This window comes from Chiloscyllium plagiosum, unplaced genomic scaffold (genome assembly GCF_037043375.1).
Source record: "Chiloscyllium plagiosum isolate Xiang-an unplaced genomic scaffold, Cpla_swu_hap1 HiC_scaffold_44, whole genome shotgun sequence".
NCBI classification, from domain to species: domain Eukaryota; kingdom Metazoa; phylum Chordata; class Chondrichthyes; order Orectolobiformes; family Hemiscylliidae; genus Chiloscyllium; species Chiloscyllium plagiosum.
In genome coordinates this window covers 4,785,477-4,804,322 of record NW_028270182.1, presented here as the reverse complement: position 1 = coordinate 4,804,322, position 18,846 = coordinate 4,785,477, and the positions used below count along the sequence as shown (strand labels likewise).

General features: G+C 52.3%; 1 protein-coding gene across 1 annotated transcript in view; it reads left to right on the top strand.

Annotated features, from left to right (window-relative positions):
• LOC122546366 (polyamine-transporting ATPase 13A3-like) overlaps positions 1 to 18,846 on the top strand; it is a 263,479-nt gene that overhangs the window by 176,089 nt on the left and 68,544 nt on the right. The window contains exons 12-14 of the mRNA XM_087982839.1: positions 16,285 to 16,327; positions 16,864 to 16,973; positions 17,536 to 17,632. Coding sequence (XP_087838965.1) covers positions 16,285 to 16,327; positions 16,864 to 16,973; positions 17,536 to 17,632 — 250 coding nt within the window. The remainder of the gene's footprint in view (positions 1 to 16,284; positions 16,328 to 16,863; positions 16,974 to 17,535; positions 17,633 to 18,846) is intronic.

The following is an 18,846-nucleotide window of genomic DNA, read 5'->3' as shown; positions in this document are numbered from 1 at the left end:
GTGCTTGTGAGTCTGTGCCTGTGTGTCTCTGTGCTTGTGTGTCTCTGTACCTTTGTGTCTCTCTACCTGTCTGTCTCTGTGCAATCGTGTCGCTGTACCTGTCTGTCTCAGTGTCTGTGTGCCTGTCGGTCTCTGTACCTGTCGGTCTCTGTGCCTGTGTGTCTCTGTCCTTGTGTGTATCTGTGCCTGTGTGTCTCTATGCCTGCGTGTCGCTGTACCTGTCTGTCTCGGTGTCTGTGTGTCTGTGTGCCTGTCGGTCTCTGTACCTGTCGGTCTCTGTGCCTGTCTGTCACTGTACCTGTCTGTCTTTGTGCCTGTGTGTCTCTGTGCCTGTGTGTATATGTACGTGTGTGTCTCTGTGCCTGCGTGTCGCTGTACCTGTCTGTCTCTATACATGTGTCTCTCCATACCTGTCTGTCTCTATGCCTGTGTATCTCTGTACCTGTGCGTCTTTGTGCTTGTTTGTCTTTGTGCCTATGTGTCTCTGTGCCTGTGTGTATATGTACGTGTGTGTCTCTGTGCCTGCGTGTCGCTGTACCTGTCTGTCTCTATACATGTGTCTCTCCATACCTGTCTGTCTCTATGCCTGTGTATCTCTGTACCTGTGCGTCTTTGTGCTTGTTTGTCTTTGTACCTGTGTGTCTCTGTACCTGTCTGTCTCTGTAGCTGTCTGTCTCTGTACCTATCTGTTTCTGTCCCTGTCTTCTCTGTGCCTGTGTGTCTCTGTACCTGTCTGTCTCTGTGCCTGTCTGTCCCTCTACCTGTGAGTCTCTGTGCCTGTGTGTTTCTGTGCCTGAGTATCTTTGTGCCTGTCTGTCACTGTACTTGTCTGTGTCTGTACCTGTGAGTCTCTGTGCCTGTGTGTCAATGTGCTTGTCTGTCTCTGTGCTTGTCTGTCTTTGTGCCTGTCTGTTTCTGTATCTGTCTGTCTCTGTGCCTGCCTGTCTATCTGTGCCTGTCTGTCTCTGTGCCTGCGTGTCTCTGTGCCTGTCTGTCACTGTGCTTGTCTGTGTCTGTACCTGTGTGTCTCTGTGCCTGTCCGTGTCTATGCCTGTCTGTCCCTGTACCTGTGTGTCTCTGTGCCTGTCTGTTTCTGTATCTGTGTGTCTCTGTACCTGTCTGTCTCTGCGCTTGTGAGTCTCTGTGCCTGTGTGTCTCTGTGCCTGTCTGTCTCTGTGCTTGTTTGTCACTGTGCCTGTCTGTTTCTGTATCTGTGTGTCTCTGTACCTGTCTGTCTCTGTGCCTGTGTGTCTCTGTGCTTGTTTGTCCCTGTACATGTCTTTCTCTGTGACTATGTGTCTCTGTGCCCGTCTGTCTCTGTGCCTATGTCTCTGTACCTGTCTGTCTCTTTACCTGTGAGTATATGTACCTGTGAGTCTTTTTGCCTGTGTGTCTCTGTGCCTGTGTGTCTCTGTGCTTGTGTGTCTCTCTACCTGTCTGTCTCTGTGCCTGTGTATCTCTGTACCTCTGTGTATCTGTGCCGGTGTGTATCTGTGCCTGTGTGTCGCTGTACCTGTCTGTCTCAGTGTCTGTGTGCCTGTGTGTCTTTGTAACTATCTGTCTCTGTATCTGTATCTCTCCACACCTGTCTGTCTCTGTGGCTGTGTGTCTCTGTACCTGTCAGTCTCTGTAACTGTCGGTCTCTGTGCCTGTCTGTCTCTGTACCTGTCTATCTCTGTGCCTGTGTGTCCCTGTACCTGTGTGTCTTTGTGCTTCTTTGTCTCTGTGCCTGTGTGTCTCTGTATCAGTCTGTTTCTGTGCCTGTCTGTGTATGTAGCTGTCTGTCTTTGTACCTGTCTGTTTCTGTGCCTGTGTGTCTCTGTAGCTGTCTGTCTCTAGAGCTGTTTGACTCTGTACCTGTGTGTCCCTGTGCCTGAGTGTCTCTGTACCTGTCTGTTTCTGTCCCTGTGACTGTCTGTCTCTGTGCCTGTGTGTCCCTGTGCCTGTCAGTCCCTGTGCCTGTGTGTCTCTGTACCTGTCTGTTTCTGTCCCTGTCTGTCTCTGTACCTGTCTGTTTCTGTCCCTGTCTGTCTCTGTGCCTGTCGGTCCCTGTGCCTGTATGTCTCTGTACCTGCGAGTCCCTGTACCTGTCTGTCTTTGTACCTGTGTGTCTCTGACCTGTCTGCCTGTGTGCCTGTGTGTTTCTGTGCCTGTCTGTCACTGTACTTGTCTGTGTCTGTACCTGTGAGTCTCTGTGCCTGTGTGTCACTGTGCCTGTCTGTCTCTGTGCTTGTCTGTCTTTGTGCCTGTCTGTTTCTGTAACTGTCTGTCTCTGTGCCTGTGTTTCCTGTGCCTGTGTTTCTCTGCGCCTGCCTGTCTACCTGTGCCTGTCTGTCTCTGTGCCTGTCTGTCTCTGTGCCTGTCTGTCACTGTGAGTCTCTGTGCCTGTGTGTCTCTGTGCCTGTCCGTGTCTGTGCCTGTCTGTCCCTGTAACTGTGAGTCTCTGTGCCTGTCTGTTTCTGTATCTGTGTGTCTCTGTACCTGTCTGTCTCTGTGCCTGCGTGTCTCTGTACCTGTTTTTCTGTACCTGTGTGTCTCTGTGCCTGTCTGTCTCTGTACCTGTCTTCTCTGTACTTGTCCGTCTCTGTGCCTGTGTGTCTCTGTACCTGTGAGTCTCTGTGCCTGTCTGGTTCTGTACCTGTCTGTCTCTGTGCTTGGCTGTCTCTGTACCTGTCTATTTCTGTATCTGTCTGTCTCTGTGCCTGTGTACTCTGTGCCTGTGTGTCTCTGTACCTGTCTTTCTCTGTACCTGTCTGTTTCTGTATCTGTCTGTCTCTGTACCTGTCTGTGCCCGTGTGTCTCGGTTCCTGTGTGTTTCTGTACTTGAGTGCCTCTGGGCCTGTCTGTCTCTGTGCCTGTCTGTCTCTGTACCTGTGTGTCTCTGTGCCTGTGTCTCTGTACCTGTCTGTCTCTGTACCTGTGAGTGTCTGTACCTGTGTGTCTCTGTGCTTGTGAGTCTGTGCCTGTGTGTCTCTGTGCTTGTGTGTCTCTGTACCTTTGTGTCTCTCTACCTGTCTGTCTCTGTGCAATCGTGTCGCTGTACCTGTCTGTCTCAGTGTCTGTGTGCCTGTCGGTCTCTGTGCCTGTGTGTCTCTGTCCTTGTGTGTATCTGTGCCTGTGTGTCTCTATGCCTGCGTGTCGCTGTACCTGTCTGTCTCGGTGTCTGTGTGTCTGTGTGCCTGTCGGTCTCTGTACCTGTCGGTCTCTGTGCCTGTCTGTCACTGTACCTGTCTGTCTTTGTGCCTGTGTGTCTCTGTGCCTGTGTGTATATGTACGTGTGTGTCTCTGTGCCTGCGTGTCGCTGTACCTGTCTGTCTCTATACATGTGTCTCTCCATACCTGTCTGTCTCTATGCCTGTGTATCTCTGTACCTGTGCGTCTTTGTGCTTGTTTGTCTTTGTGCCTGTGTGTCTCTGTGCCTGTGTGTATATGTACGTGTGTGTCTCTGTGCCTGCGTGTCGCTGTACCTGTCTGTCTCTATACATGTGTCTCTCCATACCTGTCTGTCTCTATGCCTGTGTATCTCTGTACCTGTGCGTCTTTGTGCTTGTTTGTCTTTGTACCTGTGTGTCTCTGTACCTGTCTGTCTCTGTAGCTGTCTGTCTCTGTACCTATCTGTTTCTGTCCCTGTCTTCTCTGTGCCTGTGTGTCTCTGTACCTGTCTGTCTCTGTGCCTGTCTGTCCCTCTACCTGTGAGTCTCTGTGCCTGTGTGTTTCTGTGCCTGAGTATCTTTGTGCCTGTCTGTCACTGTACTTGTCTGTGTCTGTACCTGTGAGTCTCTGTGCCTGTGTGTCAATGTGCTTGTCTGTCTCTGTGCTTGTCTGTCTTTGTGCCTGTCTGTTTCTGTATCTGTCTGTCTCTGTGCCTGTGTTTCCCTGTGCCTGCCTGTCTATCTGTGCCTGTCTGTCTCTGTGCCTGCGTGTCTCTGTGCCTGTCTGTCACTGTGCTTGTCTGTGTCTGTACCTGTGTGTCTCTGTGCCTGTCCGTGTCTATGCCTGTCTGTCCCTGTACCTGTGTGTCTCTGTGCCTGTCTGTTTCTGTATCTGTGTGTCTCTGTACCTGTCTGTCTCTGCGCTTGTGAGTCTCTGTGCCTGTGTGTCTCTGTGCCTGTCTGTCTCTGTGCTTGTTTGTCACTGTGCCTGTCTGTTTCTGTATCTGTGTGTCTCTGTACCTGTCTGTCTCTGTGCCTGTGTGTCTCTGTGCTTGTTTGTCCCTGTACATGTCTTTCTCTGTGACTATGTGTCTCTGTGCCCGTCTGTCTCTGTGCCTATGTCTCTGTACCTGTCTGTCTCTTTACCTGTGAGTATATGTACCTGTGAGTCTTTTTGCCTGTGTGTCTCTGTGCCTGTGTGTCTCTGTGCTTGTGTGTCTCTCTACCTGTCTGTCTCTGTGCCTGTGTATCTCTGTACCTCTGTGTATCTGTGCCGGTGTGTATCTGTGCCTGTGTGTCGCTGTACCTGTCTGTCTCAGTGTCTGTGTGCCTGTGTGTCTTTGTAACTATCTGTCTCTGTATCTGTATCTCTCCACACCTGTCTGTCTCTGTGGCTGTGTGTCTCTGTACCTGTCAGTCTCTGTAACTGTCGGTCTCTGTGCCTGTCTGTCTCTGTACCTGTCTATCTCTGTGCCTGTGTGTCCCTGTACCTGTGTGTCTTTGTGCTTCTTTGTCTCTGTGCCTGTGTGTCTCTGTATCAGTCTGTTTCTGTGCCTGTCTGTGTATGTAGCTGTCTGTCTTTGTACCTGTCTGTTTCTGTGCCTGTGTGTCTCTGTAGCTGTCTGTCTCTAGAGCTGTTTGACTCTGTACCTGTGTGTCCCTGTGCCTGAGTGTCTCTGTACCTGTCTGTTTCTGTCCCTGTGACTGTCTGTCTCTGTGCCTGTGTGTCCCTGTGCCTGTCAGTCCCTGTGCCTGTGTGTCTCTGTACCTGTCTGTTTCTGTCCCTGTCTGTCTCTGTACCTGTCTGTTTCTGTCCCTGTCTGTCTCTGTGCCTGTCGGTCCCTGTGCCTGTATGTCTCTGTACCTGCGAGTCCCTGTACCTGTCTGTCTTTGTACCTGTGTGTCTCTGACCTGTCTGCCTGTGTGCCTGTGTGTCTCTGTACCTGTCTGTCTCTGTACCTGTCTGTCTGTGTGCCTGTGTGTCTCTGTACCTATCTGTCTCTGTACGTGTCTGTCTGTGTGCCTGTACGTCTCTGTACCTGTCTGTCTCTGTACCTGTCTGTCTGTGTGCCTGTGTGTCTCTGTACCTATCTGTCTGTGTGCCTGTGTGTCTCTGTACCTGTCTGTCTCTGTACCTGGTTGTCCCTGTACCTGTCTGTCTGTGTGCCTGTGTGTCTCTGTACCTATCTGTCTCTGTACGTGTCTGTCTGTGTGCCTGTACGTCTCTGTACCTGTGAGTCTCTGTACCTGTCTGTCTCTGTACCTGTCTGTCTGTGTGCCTGTGTGTCTCTGTACCTGTCTGTCTGTGTGCCTGTGTGCATCTGTACCTGTCTGTCTCTGTACCTGTCTGTCTCTGTGCCTGGTTGTCCCTGTACCTGTCTGTCTGTGTGCCTGTGTGTCTCTGTACCTGTCTGTCTCTGTGCCTGTCTGTCTCTGAACCTGTGTGTCTCAGTCTCTCTCTGTGCCTGTGTGTCTCTGAAACTGTGTGTGTCTGTGCCTGTCTGTCTCTGTGCCTGTAATTGTGTGGCTCTGTGGCCTGTCACTTTCTGTGATTGTCCCTGAGTGGATGCTGGTTAGATGGCAATTGGTCGCTGAGTGAATGCTGGTTGGATGGGGATTGGTCCCTGAGTGAATGCTGGTTGGATGGGGATTCGTCAATGAGTGAATGCTGGTTGGATGGGGATTGGTCTCTGTGTGGATGCTGGTTGGATGTGGATTGGTCAATGAGTGGATGCTAGTTGGATGAGGATTGGTCAATGAGTGAATGCTGGTTTGTTGGCGATTGGTCAATGAGTGAATGCTGGTTGGATGGGGATTGGTCCCTGAGTGAATGCTGGTTGGATGGGGATTGGTCCATGAGTGAATGCTGGTTGGATGGGGATTCGTCAATGAGTGGTTGCTGGTTGGATGAGGATTGGTCCCTGAGTGAATGCTGGTTGGATGGGGATTGGTCCCTGAGTGAATGCTGGTTGGATGGGGATTGGTCCATGAGTGAATGCTGGTTGGATGGGGATTCGTCAATGAGTGGATGCTGGTTGGATGGAGATTGGTCCCTGAGTGAATGCTGGTTGGATGGGGATTGGTCCCTGAGTGAGTGCTGGTTGGATGGGGATTGGTCCCTGAGTGAATGCTGGTTGGATGGGGATTGGTCCCTGAGTGAGTGCTGGTTGGATGGGGATTGGTCCATGAGTGAATGCTGGTTGGATGGGGATTGGTCCATGAGTGAATGCTGGTTGGATGGGGATTACATAGAACATAGAACATAGAAGAATACAGCGCAGTACAGGCCCTTTGGCCCTCGATGTTGCGCCGATCCAAGCCCACCTAACCTATACTAACCCACTATCCTCCATATACCTATCCAATGCCCGCTTAAATGCCCATAAAGAGGGAGAGTCCACCACTGCTACTGGCAGGGCATTCCATGAACTTACGACTCGCTGAGTGAAGAACCTACCCCTAACTTCAGTCCTATATCTACCCCCCCTTAATTTAAAGCTATGCCCCCTTGTAATACCCGACTCCATACGCGGGAAAAGGTTCACACTGTCAACCCTATCTAACCCCCTAATCATCAAGTACACCTCAATCAAGTCACCCCTAAACCTTCTTTTCTCTAATGAAAACAGCCCCAAGTGTCTCAGTCTTTCCTCATACGATCTTCTTTCCATACCAGGCAACATCCTGGTAAACCTCCTCTGCACCCGTTCCAGTGCCTCCACATCCTTCCTATCGTCTGGCGACCAAAACTGCACACAATATTCCAGATGCGGCCGCACCAGAGTCTTATACAACTGCATCATGACCTCAGGACTCCGGAACTCAATTCCTCTACCAATAAAAACCAGTACGCCATATGCCTTCCTCACCGCACTATTTACCTGGGTGGCAACTTTCAGAGATCTGTGTACATGGACACCAAGATCCCTCTGCTCATCCACACTACCAAGTATCCGACCATTAGCCCAGTACCCCATCTTTTTGTTATTCTTCCCAAAGTGAATCACCTCACACTTAGCTACATTGAATTCCATTTGCCACCTTTCTGCCCAGCTCTGCAGCTTCTCTATATCTTGCTGTAACCTGCCACATCCTTCCTCACTGTCAACAACTCCTCCGACGTTCGTATCATCCGCAAACTTGCTCACCCAACCTTCTAACCCCTCTTCCAGGTCATTTATAAAAATGACAAACAGCAATGGTCCCAAAACAGATCCTTGCGGAACACCGCTAGTGACGGCACTCCATGAAGAAACTTTGCCATCAACTACTACCCTCTGTCTTCTTCCATCCAGCCAATTCCTAATCCAAACCTCCAACTCACCCTCAATGCCATATCTCCGTATTTTCTGCAGTAGCCTACCATGGGGAACCTTATCAAACGCCTTACTAAAATCCATATATACCACATCTACCGCTTTCCCCTCATCAACCTCCTTCGTCACCTTTTCAAAGAATTCAATAAGGTTTGTGAGGCACGACCTGCCCTTCACAAAACCAGGCTGACTATCCTTGATCACATTATTCCTATCCAGATGTGCATAAATCCTATCCCTTACAATTCTCTCTAAGACTTTGCCCACAACAGAAGTGAGACTCACCAGCCTATAGTTACTAGGGTTATCCCTACTCCCCTTTTTGAACAAGAGAACCACATTTGCTATCCTCCAGTCTTCTGGCACTACTCCTGTAGACAAAGAGGACATAAAAATCAAGGCCAATGGCTCTGCAATCTCCTCCCTTGCTTCCCAGAGAATCCTAGGGTAAATTGGTCGCTGAGTGGATGCTGGTTGGATGGGGATTCGTCAATGAGTGAATGGTAGTTAGGTGGGGATTGGTCAATGAGTGAATGCTGGTTTGTTGGCGATTGGTCAATGAGTGAATGCTGGTTGGATGGGGATTGGTCCCTGAGTGAATGCTGGTTGGATGGGGATTTGTCAATGAGTGAATGCGGGTTGGATGGGGATTGGTCCCTGAGTGAATGCTGGTTGGATGGGGATTGGTCTCTGAGTGAATGCGGGTTGGATGGGGATTGGACCATGCGTTAATGCTGGTTAGATGGGGATTGGTCCATGAGTGAATGCTGGTTGGATGGGGATTCGTCAATGAGTGAATGCTGGTTGGATGGGGATTGGTCCCTGAGTGAATGGTAGTTAGGTGGGGATTGGTCAATGAGTGAATGCTGGTTTGTTGGCGATTGGTCAATGAGTGAATGCTGGTTGGATGGGGATTGGTCCCTGAGTGAATGCTGGTTGGATTGGGATTGGTCCATGAGTGAATGCTGGTTGGATGGGGATTAGACCATGAGTGGATGCTGGTTGGATGGGGATTGGTCCATGCGTGAATGCTGGTTGGATGGGGATTGGTCCCTGAGTGAATGCTGGTTTGATGGGGATTGGTCCCTGAGTGAATGCTGGTTGGATGGGGATTCGTCAATGAGTGGATGCTGGTTGGATGGAGATTGGTCCCTGAGTGAATGCTGGTTGGATGGGGATTGGTCCATGAGTGGATGCTGATTGGATGGGGATTGGTCAATGAGTGAATGCTGGTTGGATGGGGATTGGTCCCTGAGTGAATGCTGTATGGATTGGGATTTGTCAATGAGTGAATGCGGGTTGCATGGGGATTGGTCCCTGAGTGAATGCTGGTTGGATGGGGATTGGTCAATGAGTGAATGCTGGTTGGATGGGGATTCGTCAATGAGTGGATGCTGGTTGGATGGGGATTGGTTCCTGAGTGAATGCTAGTTAGGTGGGGATTGGTCAATGAGTGCATGCTGGTTTGATGGCGATTGGTCAATGAGTGAATGCTGGTTGGATGGGGATTGGTCTCTGAGTGGATGCTGGTTGGATGTGGATTGGTCAATGAGTGGATGCTAGTTGGATGAGGATTGGTCCCTGAGTGAATGCTGGTTGGATGGGGATTTGTCAATGAGTGGATGCTGGTTGGATGGGGATTGGTCCCTGAGTGAATGCTGGTTGGATGGGGATTGGTCCCTGAGTGAATGCTGGTTTGATGGGGATTGGTCCCTGAGTGAATGCTGGTTGGACGGGGATTGGTCCCTTAGTGAATGCTGGTTGGATGGGGATTGGTCGCTGAGTGAATGCTGGTTGGATGGGGATTGGTCCCTGAGTGAATGCTGGTTGGATGGGGATTGGTCCATGAGTGGATGCTGGTTGGATGGGGAGTGGTACATGAGTGAGTGTTGGTTGGATGGGGATTAGTCCCTGAGTGAAAGCTGGTTGGATGGCGATTGGTCACTGCGTTAATGCTGGTTGGATGGGGATTGGTCCCTGAGTGAATGCTGGTTGGATGGGTATTTGTCAATGAGTGGATGCTGGTTGGATGGGGATTGGTCCATGAGTGGATGCTGGTTGGATGGGGATTGGTCCCTGAGTGAATGCTGCTTGGATGGGTATTTGTCAATGAATGGATGCTGGTGGGATGGGGATTGGTCCATGTGTGGATGCTGGTTGGATGGGGATTGGTCCATGAGTGGATGCTGATTGGATGGGGATCGGTCCCAGAGTGAATGCTGGTTGGATGGGGATTGGTCCCTGAGTGAATGCTGGTTGGATGGGGATTTGTCGATGAGTGAATGCGGGTTGGATGGGGATTGGTCCCTGAGTGAATGCTGGTTGGATGGGGATTGGTCGCTGAGTGAATGGTAGTTAGGTGGGGATTGGTCAATGAGTGAATGCTGGTTTGTTGGCGATTGGTCAATGAGTGAATGCTGGTTGGATGGGGATTGGTCCCTGAGTGAATGCTGGTTGGATTGGGATTGGTCCATGAGTGAATGCTGGTTGGATGGGGATTAGACCATGAGTGGATGCTGGTTGGATGGGGATTGGTCCATGCGTGAATGCTGGTTGGATGGGGATTGGTCCCTGAGTGAATGCTGGTTTGATGGGGATTGGTCCCTGAGTGAATGCTGGTTGGATGGGGATTGGTCCCTGCGTTAATGCTGGTTGGATGGGGATTGGTCCATGAGTGAATGCTGGTTGGATGGGGATTGGTCCATGAGTGGATGCTGATTGGATGGGGATTGGTCAATGAGTGAATGCTGGTTGGATGGGGATTGGTCCCTGAGTGAATGCTGTATGGATTGGGATTTGTCAATGAGTGAATGCGGGTTGCATGGGGATTGGTCCCTGAGTGAATGCTGGTTGGATGGGGATTGGTCAATGAGTGAATGCTGGTTGGATGGGGATTCGTCAATGAGTGGATGCTGGTTGGATGGGGATTGGTTCCTGAGTGAATGCTAGTTAGGTGGGGATTGGTCAATGAGTGCATGCTGGTTTGATGGCGATTGGTCAATGAGTGAATGCTGGTTGGATGGGGATTGGTCTCTGAGTGGATGCTGGTTGGATGTGGATTGGTCAATGAGTGGATGCTAGTTGGATGAGGATTGGTCCCTGAGTGAATGCTGGTTGGATGGGGATTTGTCAATGAGTGGATGCTGGTTGGATGGGGATTGGTCCCTGAGTGAATGCTGGTTGGATGGGGATTGGTCCCTGAGTGAATGCTGGTTTGATGGGGATTGGTCCCTGAGTGAATGCTGGTTGGATGGGGATTGGTCCCTTAGTGAATGCTGGTTGGATGGGGATTGGTCGCGGAGTGAATGCTGGTTGGATGGGGATTGGTCCCTGAGTGAATGCTGGTTGGATGGGGATTGGTCCCTGAGTGAATGCTGGTTGGATGGGGATTGGTCCCTGAGTGAATGCTGGTTGGATGGGGATTGGTCCCTGAGTGAATGTTGGTTGGATGGGGATTGGTCCCTGAGTGAATGCTGGTTGGACGGGGATTGGTCCCTTAGTGAATGCTGGTTGGATGGGGATTGGTCGCTGAGTGAATGCTGGTTGGATGGGGATTGGTCCCTGAGTGAATGCTGGTTGGATGGGGATTGGTCCATGAGTGGATGCTGGTTGGATGGGGAGTGGTACATGAGTGAGTGTTGGTTGGATGGGGATTGATTCCTGAGTGAATGCTGGTTGGATGGGGATTAGTCCCTGAGTGAAAGCTGGTTGGATGGCGATTGGTCACTGCGTTAATGCTGGTTGGATGGGGATTGGTCCCTGAGTGAATGCTGGTTGGATGGGTATTTGTCAATGAGTGGATGCTGGTTGGATGGGGATTGGTCCATGAGTGGATGCTGGTTGGATGGGGATTGGTCCCTGAGTGAATGCTGCTTGGATGGGTATTTGTCAATGAATGGATGCTGGTGGGATGGGGATTGGTCCATGTGTGGATGCTGGTTGGATGGGGATTGGTCCATGAGTGGATGCTGATTGGATGGGGATCGGTCCCAGAGTGAATGCTGGTTGGATGGGGATTGGTCCCTGAGTGAATGCTGGTTGGATGGGGATTTGTCGATGAGTGAATGCGGGTTGGATGGGGATTGGTCCCTGAGTGAATGCTGGTTGGATGGGGATTGGTCGCTGAGTGAATGGTAGTTAGGTGGGGATTGGTCAATGAGTGAATGCTGGTTTGTTGGCGATTGGTCAATGAGTGAATGCTGGTTGGATGGGGATTGGTCCCTGAGTGAATGCTGGTTGGATTGGGATTGGTCCATGAGTGAATGCTGGTTGGATGGGGATTAGACCATGAGTGGATGCTGGTTGGATGGGGATTGGTCCATGCGTGAATGCTGGTTGGATGGGGATTGGTCCCTGAGTGAATGCTGGTTTGATGGGGATTGGTCCCTGAGTGAATGCTGGTTGGATGGGGATTGGTCCCTGCGTTAATGCTGGTTGGATGGGGATTGGTCCATGAGTGAATGCTGGTTGGATGGGGATTGGTCCATGAGTGGATGCTGATTGGATGGGGATTGGTCAATGAGTGAATGCTGGTTGGATGGGGATTGGTCCCTGAGTGAATGCTGTATGGATTGGGATTTGTCAATGAGTGAATGCGGGTTGCATGGGGATTGGTCCCTGAGTGAATGCTGGTTGGATGGGGATTGGTCAATGAGTGAATGCTGGTTGGATGGGGATTCGTCAATGAGTGGATGCTGGTTGGATGGGGATTGGTTCCTGAGTGAATGCTAGTTAGGTGGGGATTGGTCAATGAGTGCATGCTGGTTTGATGGCGATTGGTCAATGAGTGAATGCTGGTTGGATGGGGATTGGTCTCTGAGTGGATGCTGGTTGGATGTGGATTGGTCAATGAGTGGATGCTAGTTGGATGAGGATTGGTCCCTGAGTGAATGCTGGTTGGATGGGGATTTGTCAATGAGTGGATGCTGGTTGGATGGGGATTGGTCCCTGAGTGAATGCTGGTTGGATGGGGATTGGTCCCTGAGTGAATGCTGGTTTGATGGGGATTGGTCCCTGAGTGAATGCTGGTTGGATGGGGATTGGTCCCTTAGTGAATGCTGGTTGGATGGGGATTGGTCGCGGAGTGAATGCTGGTTGGATGGGGATTGGTCCCTGAGTGAATGTTGGTTGGATGGGGATTGGTCCCTGAGTGAATGCTGGTTGGACGGGGATTGGTCCCTTAGTGAATGCTGGTTGGATGGGGATTGGTCGCTGAGTGAATGCTGGTTGGATGGGGATTGGTCCCTGAGTGAATGCTGGTTGGATGGGGATTGGTCCATGAGTGGATGCTGGTTGGATGGGGAGTGGTACATGAGTGAGTGTTGGTTGGATGGGGATTGATTCCTGAGTGAATGCTGGTTGGATGGGGATTAGTCCCTGAGTGAAAGCTGGTTGGATGGCGATTGGTCACTGCGTTAATGCTGGTTGGATGGGGATTGGTCCCTGAGTGAATGCTGGTTGGATGGGTATTTGTCAATGAGTGGATGCTGGTTGGATGGGGATTGGTCCATGAGTGGATGCTGGTTGGATGGGGATTGGTCCCTGAGTGAATGCTGCTTGGATGGGTATTTGTCAATGAATGGATGCTGGTGGGATGGGGATTGGTCCATGTGTGGATGCTGGTTGGATGGGGATTGGTCCATGAGTGGATGCTGATTGGATGGGGATCGGTCCCAGAGTGAATGCTGGTTGGATGGGGATTGGTCCCTGAGTGAATGCTGGTTGGATGGGGATTTGTCGATGAGTGAATGCGGGTTGGATGGGGATTAGTCCCTGAGTGAATGCTGGTTGGATGGGGATTGGTCGCTGAGTGAATGCTGGTTGGATGCGGATTCGTCAATGAGTGGATGCCGGTTGGATGTGGATTGGTTCCTGAGTGAATGCTAGTTAGGTGGGGATTGGTCAATGAGGGAATGCTGGTTTGATGGCGATTGGTCAATGAGTGAATACTGGTTGGATGGCGATTGGTCCCTGCGTTAATGCTGGTTGGATGGGGATTGGTCCCTGAGTGAATGCTGGTTGGATGGGGATTGGTCTCTGAGTGGATACTGGTTGGATGTGGATTGGTCAATGAGTGGATGCGAGTTGGATGAGGATTGGTCCCTGAGTGAATGCTGCTTGGATGGGTATTTGTCAATGAGTGGATGCTGCTTGGATGGGGATTGGTCCATGAGTGGATGCTGGTTGGATGGGGATTGGTCCATGAGTGGATGCTGATTGGATGGGGATCGGTCCCAGAGTGAATGCTGGTTGGATGGGGAATGATCCCTGAGTGAATGCTGGTTGGATGGGGATTTGTCAATGAGTGAATGCGGGTTGGATGGGGATTGGTCCCTGAGTGAATGCTGGTTGGATGGCGATTCGTCAATGAGTGAATGCTGGTTGGATGGGGATTCGTCAATGAGTGAATGCTGGTTGGATGTGGATTGGTTCCTGAGTGAATGCTAGTTAGGTGGGGATTGGTCAATGAGTGAATGCTGGTTTGATGGCGATTGGTCAATGAGTGAATGCTGGTTGGATGGGGATTGGTCTCTGTGTGGATGCTGGTTGGATGTGGATTGGTCAATGAGTGGATGCTAGTTGGATGAGGATTGGTCCCTGAGTGAATGCTGGTTGGATGGGGATTTGTCAATGAGTGGATGCTGGTTGGATGGGCATTGGTCCCTGAGTGAATGCTGGTTGGATGGGGATTGGTCCCTGAGTGAATGCTGGTTGGATGGGGATTGGTCCATGAGTGAATGCTGGTTGGATGGGGATTGGAAACTTAGTGAATGCTGGTTGGATGGGGGTAGGTCGCTGAGTGAATGCTGGTTGGATGGGGATTGGTCCCTGAGTGAATGCTGGTTGGATGGGGATTTGTCCATGAGTGAATGCTGGTTGGATGGGGATTGGTCCCTGAGTGAATGCTGGTTGGATGGGGATTGGTCCATGTGTGAATGCTGGTTGGATGGGGATTGGTCCATGAGTGAATGCTGGTTGGATGGGGATTGGTCCCTGAGTGAATGCTGGTTGGATGGCGATTGGTCGCTCAGTGAATGCTGGTTGGATGGGGATTGGTCCATGAGTGAATGCTGGTTGGCTGGGGTTTCGTCAATGAGTGAATGCTAGTTGGATGGGGATTGGTCCCTGAGTGACTGCTGGTTGGATGGGGATTGGTCCCTGAGTGAATGCTGGTTGGATGGGGATTGGTCCCGGAGTGAATGCTGGTTGGATGGGGATTGGTCCATGAGTGAATGCTGTTTTGATGGGGATTGGTCCATTAGTGAATGCTGTTTGGATGAGGATTGGTCGCTGAGTGAATGCTGGTTGGATGGGGATTGGTCCGTGAGTGAATGCTGTTTTGATGGGGATTGGTCCATTAGTGAATGCTGTTTGGATGAGGATTGGTCGCTGAATGGATGCTGGTTGGATGGGGATTGGTCCATGAGTGAATGCTGTTTGGATGGGGATTGGTCCCTGTGTGAATGCTGGTTGGATGGGGATTGGTCTGTGAGTGAATGCTGGTTGGATGGGGATTGGTCCGTGAGTAAATGCTGGTTTGATGGGGATTGGTCCATGAGTGAATGCTGTTTGGATGAGGATTGGTCGCTGAGTGGATGCTGGTTGGATGGGGATTTGTCCATGAGTGAATGCTGTTTGGATGGGGTTTGGTCCCTGAGTGAATGCTCGTTGGATGGGGATTGGTCCCTGAGGGAATGCTGGTTGAATGGGGATTGGTCCCTGAGGGAATGCTGGTTTGATGGGCATTGGTCGCTGAGTGGATGCTGGTTGGATGGGGATTGGTCCCTGAGTGAATGGTGTTTGGATGAGGATTGGTCCCTGAGTAGATGCTGGTTGGATGGGGTTTGGTCGCTGAGTGGATGCTCGTTGGATGGGGCTTGGTCCCTGAATGAATGCTGGTTGGATGGAGATTGGTCAATGAGTGAATGCTGGTTGGATGGGGTTGGTCGCTGAGTGGATGCTGTTTGGATGGGGATTGGTCCATGAGTGAATGCTGGTTGGATGGGATTGGTCAGTGAGTGGATGCTGGTTGGATGGCGATTGGTCGCTGAGTGAATGCAGGTTGGATGGGGATTGGTCCATGAGTGAATGCTGGTTGGCTGGGGTTTCGTCAATGAGTGGATGCTGGTTGGATGGGGATTGCTCCCTGAGTGAATGCTGGTTGGATGGGGATTGGTCACTGAGTGAATGCTGGTTGGATGGGGAGTTGTCAATGAGTGAATGCTGGTTGGATGGGGATTGGTCCCTGAGTGAATGCTGGTTGCTTGGGGATTGGTCCCTGAGTGAATGCTGGTTGGATGGGGATTGGTCCCTGAGTGAATGCTGGTTGGATGGGGATTGGTCCCTGAGTGGATGCTGGTTGGATGGGGATTGGTCCCTGAGTGAATGCTGGTTGGATGGGGATTGGTCCCTGAGTGGATGCTGGTTGGATGGGGATTGGTCCATGAGTGAATGCTGGTTGGATGGGGATTGGTCGCTGAGTGGATGCTGGTTGGATGGGGATTGGTCCCTGAGTGAATGCTGGTTGGATGGGGATTGGTCGCTGAGTGGATGCTGGTTGGATGCGGATTGGTCCCTGCGTGAATGCTGATGGATGGGGATTGGTCCCTGACTGAATGATGATGGATGGGGATTGGTCGCTGAGTGAATGCTGGTTGGATGGGGATTGGTCCCTGAGTGAATGCTGGCTGGATGGGGATTGGTCGCTGAGTGAATGCTGTTTGGATGGGGATTGGTCGCTGATTGGATGCTGGCTGGATCTTGCTTTTCCAATGCATATACCCAGTCATATTTCCTTTCACTTTCTGTTGGTACAGTTACGTGGTGGGAATGTGTGGTGATGGAGCCAACGACTGCGGGGTGAGTTCTTCCACTCTGTGCCCAGTTTGCTTGGCCACTATTCAGTCACATTTGGCATCACAGCGCACTCCGTGTGGTGTCAGGAGATGCTGCTGGCCTGTAGCAAGGCCGGGTTCGATAGGAGTTGGGAATGTGGGGCTCAGAGTCTCCGTGTACACAGATACCTCACGTTCCCCAAATCTAAGGGAGGGGGGGAGATTGGGCTCCCGAGGGGCTGAATAGCCTCCTGCTATTGCCGCAGCACGTCTGAGATAGGTGATGGTGATGGGACTTGGTTCAGACTGACCCTGCTCCCACTGTCAGAGAGTCTCAGTTAGACAGATGGGGGAGAGTGGGCACACAGAGAGGAATGGACAATCAGCCATGAGGGTGAGACCGGCTTGAATGGGCCAAATGGCATGCATCTGGCCCGATCACTCGTGCTTTGGCTGACCGGGGTGCTGTGGCCCTGTGTGCCCACAGATTCCAGTGCCCACTGTCCTGTTTCTCCACATTCAGGCCAGAGTGACAATCGGGCTGTTTCCCTCCCCCCACAGGCCCTGAAGACAGCCCACGTGGGAATCTCACTGTCACAGCTCGAAGCCTCTGTCGCCTCTCCGTTCACCTCCAAACAGCCGACCATCGAGTGTGTCCCCATCCTCATCAAGTAGGTACCACAACCTCCACCTCACTCGCTATCTAACCCTGGGCTGTCCCTGTCCTAGGAGGGTGTGATGGGGGGGACAGTGTAGAGGAGGCTTTACTCTGTATCTAAGCCTGGGCTGTCCCTGTCCTGGGAGGGTGTGATGGGGGGAGAGTGTAGAGGGAGCTTTACTCTGTCTCTAACCCAGGGCTGTCCCTGTCCTGGGAGGGTGTGATGGGGGGACAGTGTAGAGGGAGCTTTACTCTGTATCTCACCCTGGGCTGTCCCTGTCCTGGGAGGGTATGATGGGAGGGTACTGTAGAGGGAGCTTTCCTCTGTGTCTAACCCAGTACTGTCCCTGTCCTATGGTGGTGTTGTATGGATGAGACAGTGTAGAGGGAGCTTTCCTCTGTATCTAAGCCGGTGCTGTCCCTGGGCTGTGGCGGTGTTGAATGGGGACAGTGTAGAGGGAGCTTTCCTCTGGATCTAACCCTATGCTGTCCCTGTACTGTGGCGGTGTTGAATGGTGGTGGGGGACTGTGTGCTTGGGTGGTTCTAACCTGCCCGCTGTATCTCTGTGTTACAGGGAGGGTCGCGCTGCCTTGGTCACCTCATTCTGTGCGTTTAAGTACATGGCCCTGTACAGCATGATCCAATATGTCAGTGTCCTCATTCTCTACTACGTGAGTAACACAGTGGGCTCACTCACTCACTGCAGCGCTCCCTCAGCACTGACCCTCCGACAGTGCGGCACTCCCTCAGCACTGACCCTCCGACAGTGCGGACCTCCCTCAGCACTGACCCTCCGACAGTGCTCACTCCCTCAGCACTGACCCTCCGACAGTGCGGACCTCCCTCAGCACTGACCCTCCGACAGTGCGGCACTCTCTCAGCACTGACCCTCCGAAAGTGCCCGCTCCCTCAGCACTGACCCTCCGACAGTGCCCACTCCCTCAGCACTGACCCTCCGACAGTGCGGCACTCCCTCAGCACTGACCCTCCGACAGTGTGGCGCTCCCTCAGCACTGACCCTCCGACAGTGCCCACTCCCTCAGCACTGACCCTCGGACAGTGCGGCACTCCCTCTGCACTGACCCTCCGACAGTGCCCACTCCCTCAGCACTGACCCTCTGACAGTGCGGCATTCCCTCTGCACTGACCCTCCGAAAGTGCCCGCTCCCTCAGCACTGACCCTCCGACAGTGCCCACTCCCTCAGCACTGACCCTCCGACAGTGCGGCACTCCCTCAGCACTGACCCTCCGACAGTGTGGCGCTCCCTCAGCACTGACCCTCCGACAGTGCCCACTCCCTCAGCACTGACCCTCTGACAGTGCGGCACTCCCTCAGCACTGACCCTCTGACAGTGTGGCGCTCCCTCAGCACTGACCCTCCAACAGTGTCCACTCCCTAAGCACTGACCCTCTGACAGTGCGGCACTCCCTCTGCACTGACCCTCTGACAGTGCCCACTCCCTCAGCACTGACCCCCTGACAGTGCGGCATTCCCTCTGTGCTGACCCTCCGACAGTGCGGCAGTCCCTCAGCACTGACCCTCCAACAGTGCCAACTTCCTCAGCACTGACCCTCCCACAGACTGCGCACTCCCTCAGCACTGATCCTCCGACAGTGCGGCAGTCCCTCAGCACTGGCCCTCCAACAGTGCGGCGCTCCCTCAGCACTGAGCACTGACCCTCCGACAGTGTGGCACTCCCTCAGCGCTGACCCTCCGACACTACGGCGCTCCCTCAGCACTGACCCTCCGACAGTGTGGCGCACCCTCAGCACTGACCCTCCGACAGCACGGCACTCCCTCAGCACTGACCCTCCGACAGTGCGGTGCTCCCTCACCACTGACCGTCCGACAGTGCGGCACTCCCTCAACACTGACCCTCCGACA